Source organism: Chiloscyllium punctatum, chromosome 41 (genome assembly GCF_047496795.1).
Source record: "Chiloscyllium punctatum isolate Juve2018m chromosome 41, sChiPun1.3, whole genome shotgun sequence".
In the NCBI taxonomy this organism is placed as follows: Eukaryota; Metazoa; Chordata; class Chondrichthyes; order Orectolobiformes; family Hemiscylliidae; genus Chiloscyllium; species Chiloscyllium punctatum.
In genome coordinates this window covers 49,746,980-49,768,598 of record NC_092779.1, presented here as the reverse complement: position 1 = coordinate 49,768,598, position 21,619 = coordinate 49,746,980, and the positions used below count along the sequence as shown (strand labels likewise).

The following is a 21,619-nucleotide window of genomic DNA, read 5'->3' as shown; positions in this document are numbered from 1 at the left end:
GCCGCAGTTTCATTATTGGCACCAGGGAGCAATTGCACAGAATGTTCCCTCAGCGGATTAAGTATTTGGTACAGCATTTATTGTACAGCTGGATGTAAATAGACTGGGGAGGATTAAGCAGTCAGGAAGATTTCCATTATAAGATCATTTATACGTAGATTTGAGAAGGCCATTAAGTAGTTGGGGTAGAGTTTGTGATAATACCAGTTGTGCACAAGACTGTGGGAAAAAAAAAATTTAGGTTGATACATGTCTTTTCTCATTTTCTGGTTCCATTCATTCTTCTGATTGAAGTAGAAACTTGATAAGAATTCTTTTGGCCTGTCTTGATACATGTAAATCATGTCTTAATACAAACAACCAAACAATTTGCACACATTTTACCTTGCATCTGGGACTGAAGAGGAAATGAGCCTGCATTATCCTATTGAGCAGTATGCAATGTATTTGAGAAGGTAACAAAGCAAGTGCAGAAAAATGTCTGAAGAATCAGAAGTCAAGCAAAATTTAGGTGCGACAAGGCAAAGCACAATTAAGCTAGATCAGCTAGTTGTTGAAGATATTAAAGATATGAAAGATTTGCATCTGTAACCATGTAAAACACAAAAGCACATTGACATCTCCAGCTGATGCACTGATTATGCGAATATTGCTTTGCAATAGTTGAGAGTCAGAAGCAAAAGCAGCCCCAGTGGAGAATACCAATACATCATGCTGTTGCACATAGAAACGTTGCACACCTTGTTCAAATTTCAGTTGCTGGTACAGCTGAAGCACATCAGCTGGAACCAAACATGCAATCTGAAACAAATATAAAACAAAACAAGTTAAACAAAACCGGAACTTTTCTTTCTGAAAATAACAAAAAGTCATAAATATTTACTTATACAGATAAACACCCAAAATACGCCTTTGCACTTTACTTCTGCCAATTGTTGTTAGTGACTGAGAACACTGTTGAGCAATGAAACCATTTCTGCTGCTGCTGTGTCCAGACACCAGCCGTTAGGAGATAAAACTGGGCAGCAGGGAAGGGGAACAGACAAGCACATCATAGAATGATCTCGAGAAGTATTTCCCGGAGCACCTGCATTTCTAATCCAGACCCTCACTGATCTCAGATGCATGCATATTAGTTGCCCCGCTACACCTTAACTAAGTGCCAAATCTTCATGTCTGAAGTATAACAGTGATCCTCAACAGACTGTTTAATATGTGCAGACAGAAACTGTGAAAGAAAGCAGCAGTTATTTGCCATTGGAGTAATTAAAATCCCCAACAGCATCATCACTCTGGCTGAGACCAGTCAGCTTGGTGTCTGACCCTAAATCACAGCTGGACCTCTGTGGCTTTACTGTCATTTGGCTACTCGCTGAATTACTCAGCAAAGCCACTGATGCAGCTGTTTTGTAGCACTTTATTTGCATTTAGCATTGACAAAGTTAAAACCAGCTGAAAACATCATAGATTTCTTTTTTTTTAAGAATCACAGAATCCCGACAGTGGGGAAACGGGCCATTTGGTCCAATAAGTCCACACCGTCCCTCCGAAGAACAACCCACCCAGACCCATTCCCCTAACCTATGACTCTGACATTTCCCCTGACTAATGCACCTAACCTACACATCCCTGAAAACTATGGGCAATTTAGCATGGCCAATTAACCTAACCTGCACAGCTTTGGACTGTGGGAGGAAACGAGAGGACCCGGAGGAAACCCACACAGACACTGGGAGAATATCCACACAGACAGTCGCCGAAGGCTGGAATCGAACCCGGGTCCCTGACGCTGTCAGGAACACCTGAGGGTAAGCACACTCCCATTTGATGGGAAAATCTGACTTTTTGCTAATATCTATTGTCCTTTTAGTAATCCCATCTCTGCCCACTGAGAACCTTCATGATTTGAATTACCTCTATCAATCTCCTCTTAACCTTCCCTTCTCCAAGGAAAAACAGTCCCACTTCTCCGATCTGTCTACTTAATAAAATTCCTCTTCACTGGAACCATTCTCCACGAATACTTTCTGCACTCTATCTTCACATCCTTCCTAAATGTGATGTCTGGAACTAGGTGCAATACTCCAGTTGAGGTCAAACATACGAGTTAAGTAGGACTTCATTGCTTTTGTATTCTATAACCCAGTTGATAAAGCCCAAGATGCTGTATGTTTTATCAATTGCTCTCGACCTGTCTTGTCACAATAATGTGGAGGTAAATGGTGTTTAAGCTTTGAGGAGACAGAGGATGAGCTACTCACCACAGAACCTCGTGCCTCTAACCTTCTCTTGTAGTCATATTATTTATGTGGCTGGTCCACATCAGTTTCTGGTCAATGGTAACCCCTAGGATGTTGACAGTGAGGGATTCAGCACAAGAAATGCTATTGAATATCGAGGTGTAAGCCTTTGTTTCTATCTTGTTGGAGGTATTCATTGCTTGGTATTTGTATGGTGTGTCTGCGTTATTTATCAATTGTTAGCTGAACCTGAATGTGGTCTAGATTATGCTGCATGTGAATATGGACTGCTTCAATAACTGGAGGAATCATGCTACAAGCAGCAAATGCCCACACCTTTGATCACATGGTGCAGATAAGGTCACTGATGAAGCAGCTACAGGAAGAACTGCAATGACGCCCTGAAGCTGAAATGATCGATCAATATGTACAACCATCTTCCTTTGTGCTCAGAGTGATTTCAAAAGGCAGTGTTTCCTCCTCAATTCCCATCTATTCCAGTTTTGTTAGACCATTTTGATACTGTGGTCAAAACAATAACTGCAGATGCTGGAAACCAGATTCTGGATTAGTGGTGCTGGAAGAGCACAGCAGTTCAGGCAGCATCCAAGGAGCAGCAAAATCGACGTTTCGGGCAAAAGCCCTTCATCAGGAATAAAGGCAGTGAGCCTGAAGCGTGGTCTCCTCTACACTGGGGAGACTGGGCGCCTCCTAGCAGAGCGCTTTAGGGAACATCTCCGAGACACCCGCACCAATCAACCAAACCGCCCCGTGGCCCAATATTTCAACTCCCCCTCCCACTCTGCTGAGGACATGGAGGTCCTGGGCCTCCTTCACCGCCGCTCCCCCACCACCAGATGCCTGGAGGAAGAACGCCTCATCTTCCACCTCGGAACACTTCAACCCCAAGGCATCAATGTGGACTTCAACAGCTTCCTCATTCCTCATTTCCCCTTCCCCCACCTCATCCTAGTTTCAAACTTCCAGCTCAGCACTGTCCCCTTGACTTGTCCGGACTTGTCCTACCTGCCTAGTTCCTTTTCCACCTATCCACTCCACCCTCCCCTCCCTGACCTATCACCTTCATCTCCTACCCCACTCACCCATTGTACTCTATGCTACTCTCTCCCCACCCCCACCCTCCTCTAGCTTATCTCTCCACACTTCAGGCTCACTGCCTTTATTCCTGATGAAGGGCTTTTGCCCGAAACGTCGATTCTGCTGCTGCTCCTAGGATGCTGCCTGAACTGCTGTGCTCTTCCAGCACCACTAATCCAGAATTTTGATACTGTACCTAGTCAAATGTCACGTTGATGTCAATGGCAATCACCCTCACTTCCCCTCTGGAGTTCAGCACTTTTGAGCATCTTTGGAACAGGCCATATTGAGTTCAACAGCTGAACAGGCTTGGAGTAGACCCAAAAGTAGACATCAAGAGCAAAGGACTCAGTAGATGAGGTGTTTGGATATGTAAGAAAATCTTTGCCAGATGTGGAAGGATCCTTTGGAACCTTGAATAGAAGTGAGGGGAGAGCTGTGAGGGTAGGTTTCCCATCTCTTCCTGTGGCAAGGGAAGGTGCCAGGAGTGGAGGGTGGAGGAAGAACAGTTTCTGGAGGCTTTGGATTTGCCATAGGTAGTGGTTGTCCTGATCAGGTCCAAACTGTGATGGTCTGAGTGTAGTCTTGAGTCCATACGGACAAGTCGCTTGCGTAGGCAGACGCTGAGGAAGGATACATGGCTACAGTAGCGGGTCTGTTCCACCCTTCACTCCCAGCACCTTCCCTTGCCACTGCAAACAGTGTAAAACTTGCACCCACACCTCCCACCTCACCTTCATCCAAGGCTCCAAAAGGATCCTTCCACATCTGGCAAAGATGTTCCTGCTTATCCAAGTACCTCACCTACTGTGTCCTTTGCACTTGATGTAGTCTCCTCTACTTTGGGGAGACAGGACGCCAACTCATGGAACATTTCAGAGAACATCCCTGGGAAACATGCACCAAACAACCCCACCGACCTGTGGCTGACCACTTCAACTGCCCCTCCCACTCCACCAAGGACGTGCAAGTCCTGGGTCTCCTCCATCGCCAAATCCTAGCCACTTGACGTCTGGAGGAAGAACGCCTTATCTTCCACCTTGGGACCGTCCAACTACATGGCATCAACGTCAATTTCACCAGTTTCCTTATCTCCCCTCCCTCGACCTCATCCCAGATCCAGCCCTCCAACTCAGCTCTGCCCTCTTGAACTGTCCCACCTGTCAATCTTCCTTCCCACCTCTCTGCTCCAACCTATCACCATCACCCTCCACCTGGATCCACCTATTGCCTTCCAAACTACCTTCCTCCCAGCCCCAAACCCCTCCTATATATCTCGCAGCTCCCTTCCACCACCACCCCCCGACCCACACTCCTGATGAAAGGCTAATGTACAAAACATTGACTCTCCTGCTTCTTGGATGCTGCCTGACCTGTTGTGCTTTTCCAGCACCACACTGAGCAGATCCCAGCTATATAACACTTGATCAAATGCCTTTCGTCCTTATAGACAACCATCACACCTCATCTATCTCACCATTACCTCACCAAAAACTCAAACAAGTTGATTAAACAGTTTCCCTCTGAAAAAATCTGAGAGGCTTTCCTTAATTAATCTACTCTCGCCACAATAATTAAAATAAACCAAAGAACTGTGAATGCTTGACACCGGGAGGTCACCAGACTTGAAACAATAACTCTGCTTTCTCTCCAAAGACATTGCTAAAATTGTTGTTTATTTTGTCCCAAAATTATGATTTCTAAAAGCTTTCTCACTATTGAAGAAGTGTATAACAAAGCAAAAATGAGTCAGCATTGTGACAGCAGAGGGACTAATTGAATAGCTCTCTTCTCGACACAACAGGATGAATAATCAACTATGCTGCATCATTCTATCATTTTATATATATGCCAATCCTTTTGAACAATTGTTTTTTTAGTATGCCATTCTAAAACAGAGGAAAACAAAAAATTCGGCTTCCATTCAGAAGTAGAATCTAACATCCATGTAATAGATGAAATTCTGACGTTGAATTATTGAGGAATGACTCCCAATAACTAGCTGCAACTGGGAAATGCATGCCGTCAAAGGACAAGAATATGGGAGTTAAACTATTTACGACAAGCTTTGAAAAGAGCAATGTTGCATCCTGGCTTTACCAGGCAAAAGAGTGAAACTAACTGGATTGTTCTTAGAGAGCCAGTGGAGACTATGTTTCTATAGCAAGTGCCCTTTTGTCTTACACTTCTGGCTGGTTGAAAGTCTGGGTATGATTTTTTAATAGAAAAGTAAAAAGATTGCTGATTTCATAGAAGTAAAATATCTCTTATCAACATAGGCTCTCTAGCAGCTGGCATTTAACTATTGCCAACATAAATTGGCCTTTCATTTTATACGTGCTCCTCAGCAGTCTAACTTCCAAGCAAATCTCATATTCAGAAGCAATACTCATATTGGAAGTTCAACTAGAAGCAGCACAACGACTCACTAACAATTTTAAAAAATCAGAAAAACATCTGAAGTCATATGAACATTCATCAAGTTTCCTACTGCTTAAGGAATTCATCCCATATTTGTTTAAGCCAGTTTCCTAGTTGACAGATTGAAGAGCTTGGGAACAGGGTGGGTCTGGGACAGTACAGAAGTTGGCAGAAACCTATGGGAGCACTGAGTCATACCATCTCCAGTAATACACACAAGCAAAATACTGGAAATCCAAACTAAAGACATGAAATGTGGGAAATACAGAGGTCAGGGGCATGCATTTCGCTCACAGATTCTACCTGACCTGCAAGATATTGACAACACTTCCATTTCCAACCCCAGTAATGTCTGGTTAAGTATGATAGAAGTGAGCCTTTATTCGACTGCTAAGAATCAAGACAGCTCGTATTAATATTTATCTTAAATTATAAGAAAATGTAAGTAAAAGTAAATTTCAACCCTCAATAGCTGAAAAGACCATGAAAATTTCAAAAGGACATGTTTGTTATAATTGACAACATGTACTACAACCAAGAAAATTAGATCACTGTTACACCATATTGTTCTGCATCAGAGTTGCCCCCAGTACCATTTTGAGTCAGGAACCAGCACAGCTGACAGAAATTATGGAGTGATCTATTTAGTAAACAAGTGCAAGACCTCCATTTTGCACTGTGGACTCAACTGCCATTTTCAAAATCTCTAGCATGCTACTGATCAGCTCTACAATAGATTATAAATTATTAATCGGAGAATATAACTTCCAGTTGATTTTCAGAATGCAACTAATTTCAGGTACCTCACTAGTGTGTTAATGTTGGTGTTTGCGTGTTGCGTTAGGTGTCTTAGCTAGCCATGAAACACTCTGAAAGGTTATCTGTCGGTGCCTACTGTAGAATCTTAACTAGAGCTTCTGGCAAGCCTCTAGCTGTCTTTGTTAGTATGCCAGTATGCCTAGAAGAAAGAGGAGGAGGAAGAGGTCAGGTTCTGGGATGTCAGCATTGACTCTATATGGCTGGAATTTGAGCAAAGACAAAGACAAGTACAGCATAGAAACAGACCCTTCAGTCCAACTCATCCATTCCTAAATAAATCTAGTCTCATTTGCCAGCACTTGGCCCATATCCCTCTAAACCTGTCCTATTCATATACCAGATGTCTTTTAAATGATGGAATTGTACCAGCCTCCACTGGCAGCTCATACAAGCACCATCCTCTGCGTGCAAACGTTGCCCCTCAGATCCCTTTTAAATCTTTCCCCTTTCACCTTAAGCACACGCCCTCTGGTTTTAGACTCCCTTGCTGATCTTTAAGGGGCCCTATTCTCTCCCTAGTTACTCTTTTGGATTCTCCTTAACCCTATTTGCCAAAGCTCTCTCATGTCCCTTTTTTGTCCTCCTGATTTCCCTCTAAGTGTACTTTTGATGCCTTTATACTGTTCTAGGGATTCACTCTATCCCTGCTGTCTATTGCTGACATATGCTTCCTACCTTTTCTAGACCAAAAACCTCAATTTTTCTAGTCATCCAGTATACCCCATACTTACCAGCCTTGCCCTTCATCCTAATAGGAATATACTATCTCTGGATTCTCATTATCTTATTTTTGAAGGCTTCCCATTTTCCAGCCATCTCTTTACCTGCAAATATCCACACCAATCAACTTTTGAAAGTTCTTGCCTAATACCGTCAAAGTTTAGCCTCCCCCCAATTTAGAGCTTTAACAGACCAGTTAGCCTAACATTCGGGAAAGTCTGTTACAAAGAATGTGATGACTGGACACGAGGATCAGGCTCTTCCAATATGGATTATGAAGACAAAATCATGTTAACATGTTGTAAGCTTTTGAGGATATAATAGCTAAGATGTTACCATTGGATGTAAGTATCTGTATCTTCAAGAGAATTTCAATAAAAAATAGTCCCACACAGGCAATTAATAAGGAAAACTGTAGGACATGGCATCTGATCTAATACATGGAACCACCAGCTCAGGGGGCAATGAGGTGGTTTGAATGGGCCATGGGGAGTCTGGAAGTGAGGACCGGAAGACCTTACTAATTTTATTATAACTGGGAAACAAATTCCAAAGCACAAAGTTGGACCATCTAACCAACTCACCTCAGCACTTGGAAGCTCCTGTGACTGACTCCAGAGTTCTGCAGGCCTCACACCACTCTTCCACTCCCCCAGTTGAGCATAAATCTGGTGGTTTCAGGGCAGTTTCTCCTGAATGGAGGTCAGTGTCAGGATTGGGATTTTTCCAGACATTGCCTTTCAGTCTCAGGAACAAAATGGAAGAAAATCTGCCTTCCAAGCACCAATAGGGCTCAGAATTCCAGCAGACTAACAAATGAATGTTGCTCCCTTAAAGCTTCAAATGCTAATCATCAACCATGCATTTTCTTTTTTGATTCTAACATTTTTACTTGATTGAATTCAAAACGTTTTTGTTCTTTGATAGGTTGTAAAGACATGAGATGAAACCTTCAGAAGCAAATAAATGGACAGACCAGTATTGTGAGGCCCCTTCCCTGCACACTAACATGAAGCAAGATTTTGGCATTAGTTAATTGCAAGCACAACCAATGGCACCAATCTGATATGAAAATTCTGACATAATGCAAAATAGTTGGCTATCAAAGTAGCCAAAAATGAAAATAACAGGGCAAGTCAAATAGTCTATCCCAGCAGCCTTGGTTCAGAATGCACTCAGTGAATTTATCAGATTCTTCATCAGGCTAAAAGAAATGGAGTATCCAGCAGTCAACCAAATGCACTGCAAGCACTCAGATATGGAACACATTCTACTCTTTTCTAAAGACTCATGTTTGATCCCATGAATGAAGGTTCATGTATAGTAATAACAGGACCTTCTTTTCAGAGTCTGGTAGCAAACATCACGTTTGTAGTGGAGTACCGAAATTTGCCCCAAAAAATTTGATTTCAAACCAACCTTTTATTCTCAATCTCTTACCACGCTATCAACAGGCAAACAGCTTCTCAGAAAGTAAGCAAGATTTAACTCAAGCATGACACTAGGAAGCACATGGTTGTGTCCATATGATTCCACCCCCAGATTTCCTTTTCCTTGTCCAAAACAAAAAATGAAATTATTCTACTGCAATCAGTTGGGTACCTCAAGAATCAACTCACAATAATGTGGATCAGACATGGTGACATGTCACTACTAATCTCACCTTTTTTATTGAAAGATTGCTATTCACCCCCTTGAAATGCAATGCAAAATATTCTACTTGAAAAGCGAAGGAAGCTGTGGCCAAGGCTGGAGTTTTGTTGAATCAAGACAAAAAGGAGACAAGATGATAAAAATAAAATTAGTTTATTCCCAACAGCTAAATTTCCCCAAAGCTGGGTGGACAGCAGGTGCTGGTGGGGGAAGTGAAGTGAAATTTCCCACCTCTAACTGGGAGGCTTGGTCTGAGCTCATCTGCTGATCCAAAATGTTCATGGGGCCAGGTGGTCATTACAGCTCTCTTAAAAATGACCCACACCAATCTGATGGGAATATAGATGGCAGTAATGCATCATTCAATACAGAAAACGTGAACATTTGGATTAAAAAAGTCGTGAAATGTAGTAACATTTGAGTAATCATCCTTTTCCTACACTAGTTGCCTCTGTCTCCCTACATACCTACTTACCTACCTAAATATTGAGGGAGCAGCTCTTTGGTCCGGTAAGACTATGGCAACTTCACCTCTTACCTACCCTATCTCTGGTCTGAGCTCACTATTTGCACTAGTTACTCAACATGAAGATCCTCTTCCTCTAACCAAAAGAAAAAGCACCACATGCAGAACGCAGCCACAGTGAAGGCTGTTAATTCAGGCTAGAACGTGGCCCACTTCCCACCTCTCCATGTCCACCAACTCGGGAGTTTCTTGAGTCACTAAAATCCTGTCCTGTGACACTCACATCAGCAGTGAACTCCTGAACCCAAAATCCTCCCACTTTCCGATTCCAATGTGCAAATTTGACTCCAGGTCTCAAAGGAGTGGGTAAGATTTCATACGAGTGCCACTTCTATTTTCCATTGGAATCAGGTCAGCATATTTTCCTTACAGAAAACATTGCTCAAAACCGGAGAAATGGGCAAGGTGCTGAGGGCAATTAAAGACCTAGACAGAAGATGGGAGAGAAAAATATTGCTTGGAACATCAGAAATTTTGCGCATTCTAAGTCTGTTAAAAGTTGGTTGTAAGCTTTTTGTGATAGCTCTGAAAACTATATATATTGCAAATTTAAAATCAGTTTAAAAAATTTATGTCAGAAGCAGGTTATTAGGAAGAATGGATTCTATTAAACTATAATGTTGAAAGCATTTTTACCTCTGTATCCTGCAAGACCCCATTTTTAGGACATCCAAACTCTGGGCATGTGATAGGAGATCCACAACCTTCTCTGATCATCAGTTCCACGTAGCGCATTAAGCACTGATGAATCAAAACATAATTTGAAAAAAAAACACAAGTATACCTGTTACTTGGTGTCACAGAGCACCAGCATGTTTATTCAATTCGTGAACCCTGGGCTTTATCGTTCAATGTGATATTCTAATGAAATCCAAAGTTAGCTGAAGGCAATACTTAAAGATACTGATCACAATCTCTGGATTGGGTAGTACTGAATACAGCATTAAAATACTCAATCAGAATGTCAATTTGCAACTTATTCAGCAGAATATTATTAAACAACTCAAGTGACTGGATTCTATGAGAAAAATCAACTTTCTTCAAACATGATAGTCATTTTATTTCATCTGATAAGGGTTCAAAAGAAGGGTTCAAACATTCACAGATGCTGAGTCAATTACTGCACATTTACAGCATTTTCTGCAGATTATTTACGATTTATCCCCAGTGCTCAAAGGGAAACCAAATCTAAATCTAGGAGTGAAAGTGAGGAAATCTTGCGCTATTTTAGCTTCTCAACAATGAAGCAAAACCTTATCCAAAACACCGCACAGGAACAAAATGAAATAATAACTGACACCAAACCAAAGGAAGAGACATTATAGGACAGGTTAGCAAGCATATGATCAAAACAGAACGGTTTTTATTCAAATTTTAAAGAGATAGGAACACAATGCTTTGGAGAGGGAGTTTCTGGAATTAAGACTAGATAATTGAATGCGTGTTGACTAAAAGTTGATTGAAGGAATTGGGGATTACATATGTTGGAGGATGATAGCACTCTTGGGTACATGTAGGTGTACTTGTTAGGGTACTTGTAGAGAAATAGGAATTGATGTCTGGCCATGGAGCAATTTTTTAAAAAATCCACTCACAGGCATGTTGTTAGGGCCCATAGCCTTTGCAACATTCAGTGCCTCCAAATGTTTCTTGATATTACATGAAATGAAATGAATTGAATTGGCTGAATACTGGTGACTGATATGTTGGGGACCATTGGAGATGGATCATCCACCTGGCAGTTCTGGCTGAAGATTGAAGTGAATGCTTTGGGCATTTCCACAATTGAGGATGGGGTATTTGTGCATCCTCCTTTCCCAGTGCCCACCACCATTCATGAGTGATGTGGCAGGACTGCAAAGCTCAAATTTGATCTGTTGATTGTGAGATCATTTACTTCTATCTACCTGTGAAGTTTGATATGCAAGTAGTCCTATTTGGTAGCTTCACCAGGTTGACACCTCACTTATAGGTATGCCTGGTGCTGCTCCTGCACACTCTACTGAGCCAGGGTTGATCCTCTGGCTTGATGGTAATAGTTGAATGGGGAGGGAGGGGGGTGGGGGGTGGGAATACACCATGTCATGAGGTTACAAATTGTGCTGGAGTGCAATTCTGCTGCTGTTGATCACCCACATCACTTCATGGATGCCCCGTCTTGAGACGCTAGATGTGCTCAAGGTCTGTCCCATTTAGCACGATGATACTGCCAGACAACATAATAGAGATTATTCTCAATGTGAAGGTGAGACTTTGTCTCCACAAGGACTGCGTGGTTGCCACTTTTATCTTGTTATGCACAGATACACCTTCAGCTGGCAGATTGATAAGAATGAGGTCGCGTATGGTTTTCCCTTTCAATTACTTCATCACCACCCACCACAGACTCAGTCTAACAGAATGTCCGTTAGGACCTGACCAGCTCAGTGATGCTGCCACCAAGTCACTCTTGGTGACGGGCATTAAAATTCCCCAGAGTATATCTTGTGTTCTTACCACCCTCAATGTCACCTCCAAACATTGTTCAACATGGAGGAGTACTGATTTATCAGCCAAGGGAGGATGGTCCATGGTAATCCGCAGAAGGTTTCCTTGCCCACATTTAACTGGAAGCCTTGAGACTTCATGAGGTCCCAAATCAATGTTGAGGACTCCAAGGGCAACTCCCTTCTGACTATATATTACTGTGCCGCCACCTCCACTGGGACTGTCCTGCCGGTGGGACAGGACATTTCTGAGTCTGAGACATTGTCTGTCAGGAATGATTCAGTGAGTATGTCTGTGTCTGGCTCTTGTTCTTCCAATGTTGGCACTTGCCCCAAGAAGGGGGACTTCTGCATCCACAGGCCCCAACAGGGCTGTTTCTGCCATTGTCTTTTCTTGTGCCTAAGCCGATGCCAAGTGGTTTGTCCAGTTTCATTTCTTTGCTGAGACTTTGTAGCGATTGATACAACTGAGAGGCTTGCTAGGCCATTTCAGAGGGCAGATGAGAACCAACCACATTGCTGTGGGTCTGGAGTCACATGTAGGCGAGGATGGCAGATTTCCTTCCCTGAAGGACATTAGTGAGCCAGATTAATTTTTCTGACAATTGATAGCGGTTTCGTGCTCATCAGAAGATTCCTAATTCTAGACATTCTTTATTGAATTCAAATTCCACCATGTACCATGGCAGGATTCAAACCCAAGTCCCCAGAACATTAGCTGAGTTTCTGGATTTATAATCTAGTGATAACACCACTAGGCCATTGATTCTCCATTTAAATGGGTGAACCTAAATGAGAATCTCTTTAAAATTAAATGCGGCTTCAGTTGATCGGGAGCCGTCATAGATTAATGAGCATAGTTATGATGAATGCCTGTATTCTAACTTGCACCAGTATCTACTTGGAGTTTGAGATGCACCTAATGAGTTTGGAATATGGAAGGTCAGCCAAGACAGCACAAAAATATTAAGTCTCGGGAATACAAGTGTGGACATGTGTGGTATTATTGATGACCTACTGTTTAAAAAACAAAGTTGAATCATTCCAACCGAATCAAAATTATAGGGATATCACTTAAAGTTTCCACTTAGCTTCAATTCTAATAAACCCACTAGTTACAAAGCCTTGCTGAGCATACTCACCATGGTGCAGAAGAAACAGTTGCATTGCTCCAGAGTGGTCATTCCATCAGGAGGGTATTCACAAAGGCAGAGCTTGCATGTCACCAGTGGGTCCACAGCCAATTCCACATCCACAGACAAACCTGTTGTAATCACTGGGTGTTGGTGGACCTTACTGGAAGACTCCATTTTTCTACTGAATTAGGTCACTGGATTTGGCCTGAGGTACAGTACCTGTCAGAAAACACAAAGAATTTTGAAGGTTCTTCAACAATTTTCTCTCTCACATAACTGCAGAAAACAGAGGTATGAACTTGAACCCAGAACACCTGTTTTGGCAGAACACCAAAGGCTGAACCTAACTGAATGATCATGTGTGCGACCCACCCAGCTTAGTTTCATCTGGCTTTACATCAAGTCAAACATCTTGAATGTCAAATTTGTGGTTCCTGGATTTTAAGTAAGCCAGTTATGCCAACTGACAACCTATTTTGCAACTCAAAACTACAATATAGTCGCACTGAACTAAAGTTATTGTAACACCTTTTAAATTCTTTTTTTGAATCAGAAAAAGATTTCTCCACAACAATTACAACAGTTCACTTCATAATTGCTAACAATTATTATAAAGTTAAGATTCTTCTTTTATGGGCTGTCTGACCATCTGTAGTAATAAGAGATAGTATACAGTTAGGAAACTCTTAATTAAGGTTAGCATTTTGATGACAAAATAGATAAAATAAAAAAGTTAAATCTAAATTGTTATTACTAATATCAAAACATACAATTACAATATATTAGTCTCCTTGAAACAACTATATTCTGCGCAAAGTCGTCAGTGCGGTTAAGTGAGAAATTTGTCTTCCGATTCAGAAGGTTATGGAGTCAAATTGTATACAGCTTATCAAATTGGGACTCCAATCTTAGCCAAGTGTCTCCATCTACTTGTTAGAGTTAAAAAAAAGTCTGTTGCATTTTGTTCAGGAAAAGCAGGGCGTTCTCCCAGAACCTGTACCATCACTCATCACATAATCAGTACCTCTCAAACCTTTTATCGCTTTTAGTACTTGAACAGCCTTGTTAGAGGCACATTTCTTTCAGGGTTTTCCCAACAACAAAAAAAATATCTAATACAAGATAAAATGTGATACAGATGCAAAGCTTCCTATTGAAGCAAATAGCTTACTCAGAAGAAAAACACTGAATTCAAGTAAAACTTTGAATTATCTTCACTTGTCAGCTTTTTTCTCCATCCTTCAAGGGATCACCAAAGTTTGCATCACTGACAGGTTCAGCAGATGGTAAAGCAACAGAGTTCCCAGTCAAAATTAGATGCACATGAACCCAGAGATATCAACACTTGCTTGCTTCCTTCTTTGTGGGAAACAGTTTATCATTTTCACATATGTTCCAATTAAGTTCAGAAATTCACTACATAGAAACCATAGATCTGAATCCAGCTGCCCTGTGATGTAACATGTTGATATACCAGCTCAGTGTTGCAAGATATTCAAGCAGTGTTAATCTCCGCAACAGGCCTCATTAAGTATAGACTGTAACTATAGTGATTAAGCTCGTATCTAAACAAAGCCCAGTAAAACGTGACCCACAAACATTTTCAAAATTTTGATCGGGATTCAGAAAACATGAACCATCCAAAAAGATAATTCTTTTCTTTCCAGAAAACCTTATTGGTAATATTCTGTCACCAAATGCCAGTAGTAAAGCAAATGCACTAATCCTTTATCCTATTTCTGTCAGTGGGAACTTGCTGAGCACAAGTTGGCTATTGTATTTGGCTACTTTACAATAACAATTATACTTCAAAAAGTACTTCAGTAGATGTGTGATACCCTTTACGACAGCCCAACACGAAAATCACAATACACGAACATTCATTTAAAAGACATCTGAATGGGGATATGAATAGGAAGGGCTCAGAGGGATACGGACCAAATGCTGGCAAATGGGACTAGGTCAGATTGGGATATCTGGTCAGATTGGATGAGCTGTTTCCATGCTGAATGTTTCTATACGAAATAGAAACAGAAATTGACTATTCAGCCCTTTGAACCTGCTGAACCATTCAATAAGATCATGGATAGTGTTTCAAATTCCACATTCCGAGCTACTCCTGATAAAACTATTCCTCTGCCCAACAAAAATGTTAAAAATCACACAACACCAGGTTATAGTCCAACAGGTTTAATTGGAAGCACACTAGCTTTCGGAGCATCGCTCCTTCATCAGGTGATTGTGGAGGGCTCGATCGTAACAGAATTTATAGCAAAAATTTGCAGTGTGATGTAACTGAAATTATACATTGAAAATTTGATTGTTAAGCCTTTCATCTGTTAGAATATAGTGATAGTTTCACTTCTTTCATGTGTAAATCACAAAACCTTTTTTTTAAAGTTGCATTCTCGGGTTAGCTGTTAACAATGGTGATAGCTAGACAATATGTTGACTGTGTTAGCCTCCTGTGTTCTCTGTCTATGACCTGATGTTCAGATTGATTCCGATCTAAAAAGTGAGATAACAGAGTTTTACATAAATTAATGCAGTTTTTGAGCTCAGAGTTCTACATGAATGTATAGTTTTTGAGCAAAGTGCAATGTAACTCTGCAAGTACAAAAGGCTTAACATACAATCAATTCTTCAATGTATAATTTCAGTTACATCACACTGCAAATTTTTGCTATAAATTCTGTTTTACGATCGAGCCCTCCACAATCACCTGATGAAGGAGCGTCGCTCCGAAAGCTAGTGTGCTTCCAATTAAACCTGTTGGACTATAACCTGGTGTTGTGTGATTTTTAACTTTGTACACCCCAGTCCAACACCGGCATCTCCGAATCATAACAAAAATGTTTTCATCTAGTCTTCTAAATACTTAAATGACACCATCTCCACTACCTTCTAAGGCACAGAGTTCAAAAGTCACACCCCACTCAGTGAAAAAATATATCTCCTCATCTCTGTCCTGGAAGGGTGAATCTCTTATTTTAAAATGGTGTCCCTTGGTTCTGAACTAATCCAGATGAGGAATAATCATTTCCTCGACTACTTTTATGTTCAAATTATTATACACTTCTGTCAAGTCATCTCTCTCTAACTTCCAGGGCAAGCAGGCCCAGTCTGTCATCAAAAGCCAACCCACTCATTCAGTATCAATCTAATAAACCTCTTTTGAATCACTTCCAATTGATGTACAGCCTTCCTTAAATAAAAACATCAAAAACATTAAGAGATGTGGTCTCACCGCTGCTTTGTAAAAGCAAAGCATAACACCCTCACTTAAGTTCAATTTCCCTTATAATAAGGACAGCATCCATTAGCCTTCTTGATGGCGTGCTATACCAGAGACTAACCTTTTGTGGTACATGCATGAGAACACACAAATCCCTCTGCACCTCAGAATTCTGCAGTCATTTCCCATTTAAGTAATTGTCTGCTTTCTCATTCTTCCTGCCAAAGTGAATTGCACATTTTCACACACAGTCCAACTGAAAGAATTTTTGCTCAGTCACTCAGTCTACCTATACCCATTTGCAACTTCTTGGCCTTTTCACAACTTAGAATTACCGTGGTGCTATCTGTAAATTTAGCCATTGTGCCTTTGCACCCCTCTAAGTCATTGACTAAATTGTAAAATACTGATGCCCCAGCATAGCCCCCTATGGGATTCCATTCATCATATCCTGCCAATCATTTATGCATACACTGCTTTCTGCTAGCCAGATGATATTGCATCCGTGGTGATATGCTATCCTTTAGAGCATCAGCTTTTATTTTCTGCATCTTATCAAATACTTTCTGAAGTCCAAGTACATCCACAAGCACCTCTTTACCTATTAGTACATCACTCCTTCAAAAGAACACCAATTTTATTTTTAATAGATGCACCATAGAAAGCATCCGATCTGGACGCGTCACAACTTAGTACGGCAACTGCTCTGCCCAAGACTGCAAGGAATCACAGAGAATTGTGAACGCAGCAGAGCCCATCACGAAACCAGCCTTCCTTCCATTGACTTTGTCTATGAACGCTGCTGCCTTGGGAAAATGGCTAATATAATCAAAAACCCCTCCCGCCCCAATTATACTCCCTTCCAGATTTTTCCATCAGACAGAAGGTACAAACATTTGAAAACACTTACCAGATTCAAAAAACAACCTGTTCTCCATCTTTATCAGACTTATGAATCATCCCGTCATATAGTGGAGTTGATCTTTCCCCGCTCCCTCTCTGCAACTGTAACACTATATTCTGCATTCTGTTCTAATACTCTAATGCACTTATGATTTGCCTGGAGTGAAGAAGTGGGGAGCTGGAAAAAGCACAGCAGGTCAAGCAGCATCAGACAAACAGGGGAGTCGACATTTCAGGACAGAGCCTTTCATCAGTCCTGACTTTGCAGTATCTGCAGGACTCACCATCCCCATGATTTGACTGGGTAGCACGCAAAACAATACTTTTCACTATCTCAGTAAGCCCAGCTGACTTCCCCGATTACCTTGAATGTTTCTAACTGCCCGGCCATAAACCCCTTAAACAATTGATTTAAACATCTTCCTGTGACAAATGTCAAGCTTACTGGCCTCGAGTTTCCATTTCTGCCTCTCTTCCCTCTTGAATAGAGTGCTTATATATGCCAGTCTGACAGAACGGAATCAAGAGAAATGTTGGAAAATTAACACCAACACATCTACTCCTTCCTTACCAACCTGTTGTAAGAACCTAAGAAGTTCATTTGAACCTGACAATTTTCCACCACATTCCTCATGATTGTAATTTCACCAAGATCCCCCCCCCCCTCCCAATTCCACACCCGAAATTACAGCTCTGTCAGGAACATTTTTTAATCTCCATAGTGAAAACGGAAGCAAAATATTTGTTTATTATTTCATTAATTTTCTTACTATCCAATACTAACACCCCATTCTCACTCTTGAGATACCTAATGCTCTAATTGCTTACTCCTTTTCTTTTTAAAATACCTGTAGAAATTCTTGCTTTCCCAATTTTACATTTCTAGCTTGCTTCCACTCTAAAAGATTAATCAGGAGGAAGGAATTAATCATTTACTGCTGTTCTTTATGTTCTGACAAATCATTTGATATGCACTCACCTTTGTGCAGTTGTCCGTTTTTTTCCTCAAATTAAATTATTTACCTAACATCTTTAATTGACCACGATGATAATTAGAATTTAGAGTTCCCTTTTGATTTTCTTTCTACATGTCGAAAAGAACTTATACTAAATCGCTTCCTTATTAGGTAAAAACAATGACTGCAGATGCTGGAAACCAGATTCTGGATTAGTGGTGCTGGAAGAGCACAGTTCAGGCAGCATCCAAGGAGCTTCGAAATCGACGTTTCGGGCAAAAGCCCTTCATCAGCCCTTCCTGAAGGGCTTTTGCCCGAAACGTCAATTTCGAAGCTCCTTGGATGTTGCCTGAACTGTGCTCTTCCAGCTCCACTAATCCAGAATCTGCTTCCTTATTAGGTCTACCACTATATCTCTATTGATCTAGCAATACCCTATATACCAGTCCATTTAAGCCAGCTCAGCTTTCATGGCCCTTTGGTTTCTCTTACTTATGTTTAAAGTAGTAATCCTGGATCTTCCTTCTCCCTTCCAAACTGATTGTAGCCATTGCTACCTACAGATGCCTTGACTTGGATGCCATTACTTAACCCTGTCACATTGCACAATATCAAATCTAATATAACTTGCTCCCTGGTGAGTTCCAAAACATGCTCCTCTAAGAAACTCTCTAAAACATTCTATGAAATCTTCATCTCAGCTACAACTGTCGAGTTTATATGTAGCTTAAAGTCACCGATGTTACTTACTGCCCTTTATCACAAGTATCCAATATTTCTTCTTATATGCTTTGTCCTCCATTATGGCTACTGTTAAAGCCTTTAGACCAGTCCCACAATGATTCTTTAACCCAGTATTGCTGATTTCCGCCCAATATCAAATTCTATATTCTGATCTCCTGAATCAAGCTAATCTCCAACTTTTGCACAAATGCCATCCTCGAGTTAACAGTGCTCAAAGTTTATCTAGCTTTCTATTTATCTTGAATGTCATCTACCCTTCAATATTCAGGACCCGACCCTTAACACCCTGTAGCTATGTTTCCATAATGGCTATCAGATTGTATTTATTTACATCAACGTGAACTATCAATTCATTCACTTTACTCTATTACATATGCAATGCACAGACAGGAGCCTTAAGCATTGTCCTTTAGCTATCTTTGTAACATTGCCCTAACTATTGATGTATTTTTCAGTTTTTTCCCCCATCCTCACTGCCCCATTCTGCTGACCCTTCTTTCCCATATAGCCATTTTTCTTTCTTACCTTGACTCGACTCCTTGATTTATTAGATCTTTCCACAATTGATCCCTTGCGACCACTACTTAGATTAAAATCCTTTCCACATCCAGAGTTATGCGATTCACAAAAAAAAATTGATCCTAGCACGTTTCAGGTATAGATCATCCCAACAGTATAGCACCCACCTTTCTCCATACTGCCTTCAATGGCCCACGATCAGGAATCCACTTCTCCCACAATGTTTGAGCCTTTATGAACTAAAATGTCAGCTTGCATGCAACTCAAGTTATTATATAACCTTTGAGTTTCCGGTTTTTAAATTTCATCCCTGGTTCTTCATATCCTCTCTGTACAGAATCTACTTCCTGGTTCTCCCTAGGTCGTTAGCTCCAACGTTGACCACCCTTCACCTCTCACTACACATTCCTTTCCAGCCCTGATCAAAATATTCCAAAGTCTGACACTGGGCAGGAAACACAGCTACCTGATCTCTCACTCTTTGCTACAGAAAACAGAATTAAGTCTCCTTCACTATATTATCTACTATGAATACTATACTCCTTGTTACTCTCCTCACTTGAATGGCTTCTTATATCATGGAGGTAAAAACACTGACTGCAGATGCTGAAAACCAGATTCTGGATTAGTGGTGCTGGAAGAGCACAGCAGTTCAGGCAGCATCCAAGGAGCTTTGAAATCGACGTTTCGGGCAAAAGCCCTTCATCAGGAATAAAAGGCAGTGAGCCTGGGGTCTCCACCCTTCAGGCTCACTGCCTTTATTCCTGATGAAGGGCTTTTGCCCGAAACGTCGATTTCGAAGCTCCTCGGATGCTGCCTGAACTGCTGTGCTCTTCCAGCACCACTAATCCAGATTCTTGTATCATGGTGCCACAGTCATAGAGTTATAGAGATGTACAGCACGGAAATAGACTCTTTGTTCCAACCTGTCCATGCTGACCAGATATCCCAACTCAATCTAGTCCCACCTGTCAGCACCCGGCCCATATCCCTCCAAACTCTTCCTATTCATATACCCATCCAAATGCCTCTTAAATGTTGTAATAGTACCAGCCTCCACCACTTCCTCTGGCAGCTCATTCCATACACGTACCACCCTCTGGGCTGCTCAGTCATTTGTAGTCCCCCAAACAGGCTGAAGAACCTTAAAAACTGACAATGCTGTACTCTGGGCACCTCCCCCCCCCCCCCCCCAACCTGCCTCCAGTTCAGAAATATTTATCCCAAATAAAATGACTACCTCCTCATACAAAAGAATCCAAGTAACCTTCCCTGTATCTGATGCGTGGCAGTGTTTATTGTTCAGCCTCCAGTTCAAACCCTGAGCCAAAGTTGCTCAGCTTGAAAAACTGCTTGAAACAGTCACTGCAGAGGTGCTTGCCATCAATCACAACAGTATACAGGAGCTCCTACGTACTATAACATCTGTTCCCTTAGCTTAGTGTTAATGTGTACATTGCATAAATTTTCTATTGAGCATATATTCAGTTGACAGCTAGCTCAGATGGTCTCCAAACTTATTTACATAAGCCTTACAATCACTAATCAAACTAGAGTCCCAGAAGTGAAAGGATGATGCTCTAACATGTATTGCTATTTAGAGGGAAAAGGGCAATGTAACAGTACAACATTTTGACCAATTGCTCATTCATTCTAATGTGCTATTCCAGATCTCACTTGCTCACATTCCATTACCCTGCCTCCATCACCACCATCACCACCAAGTGTATGTGCTTTAAAGATTCAGTTTAAACAATGAAGATAGTTCCTTTGTTCTTCAGTCTATGTTCTTCTCCAAGGTTATTGACAACAGAAACCATGTAATAAAAGACCCATATTTTGCTTGAAGTACTGAAACCCAAAACTTCTGGTTAAATAAAAACATTGAATGATATGATTTCTTGTTTAGTGAAGTGGACTTCCATGATCAAATATACTATACAGGATGTACAAATGAACCACACAGACCTCATGAGTTTCAAATTAAACTCTGACTAGAACTGGCAGATCTCAAGTAGGCAGTAATGAATAACAAGTTTCATTCATACAGCTGCAACAATATAACATCCCTCTCAAACATGTGGAATGTTCAACAAAAGTGAACATTGAGACACATAGGAAAATTGTATAACAGGCAACCAAACATTTGTCATAAGACCTCAG

General features: G+C 41.2%; 1 protein-coding gene across 2 annotated transcripts in view; it reads right to left on the bottom strand.

Moving 5' to 3' along the window:
- Positions 1 to 21,619, bottom strand: part of LOC140465061 (E3 ubiquitin-protein ligase RNF144B-like) — an 80,697-nt gene that overhangs the window by 21,496 nt on the left and 37,582 nt on the right. For both annotated transcript variants that reach the window (XM_072560906.1, XM_072560904.1), the window contains 3 exons: positions 13,106 to 13,318; positions 10,114 to 10,218; positions 741 to 801 (listed from right to left, as the gene is read on the bottom strand). In XM_072560906.1, coding sequence (XP_072417007.1) covers positions 741 to 801; positions 10,114 to 10,218; positions 13,106 to 13,273 — 334 coding nt within the window. In that variant the 5' untranslated portion in view covers positions 13,274 to 13,318. The remainder of the gene's footprint in view (positions 1 to 740; positions 802 to 10,113; positions 10,219 to 13,105; positions 13,319 to 21,619) is intronic.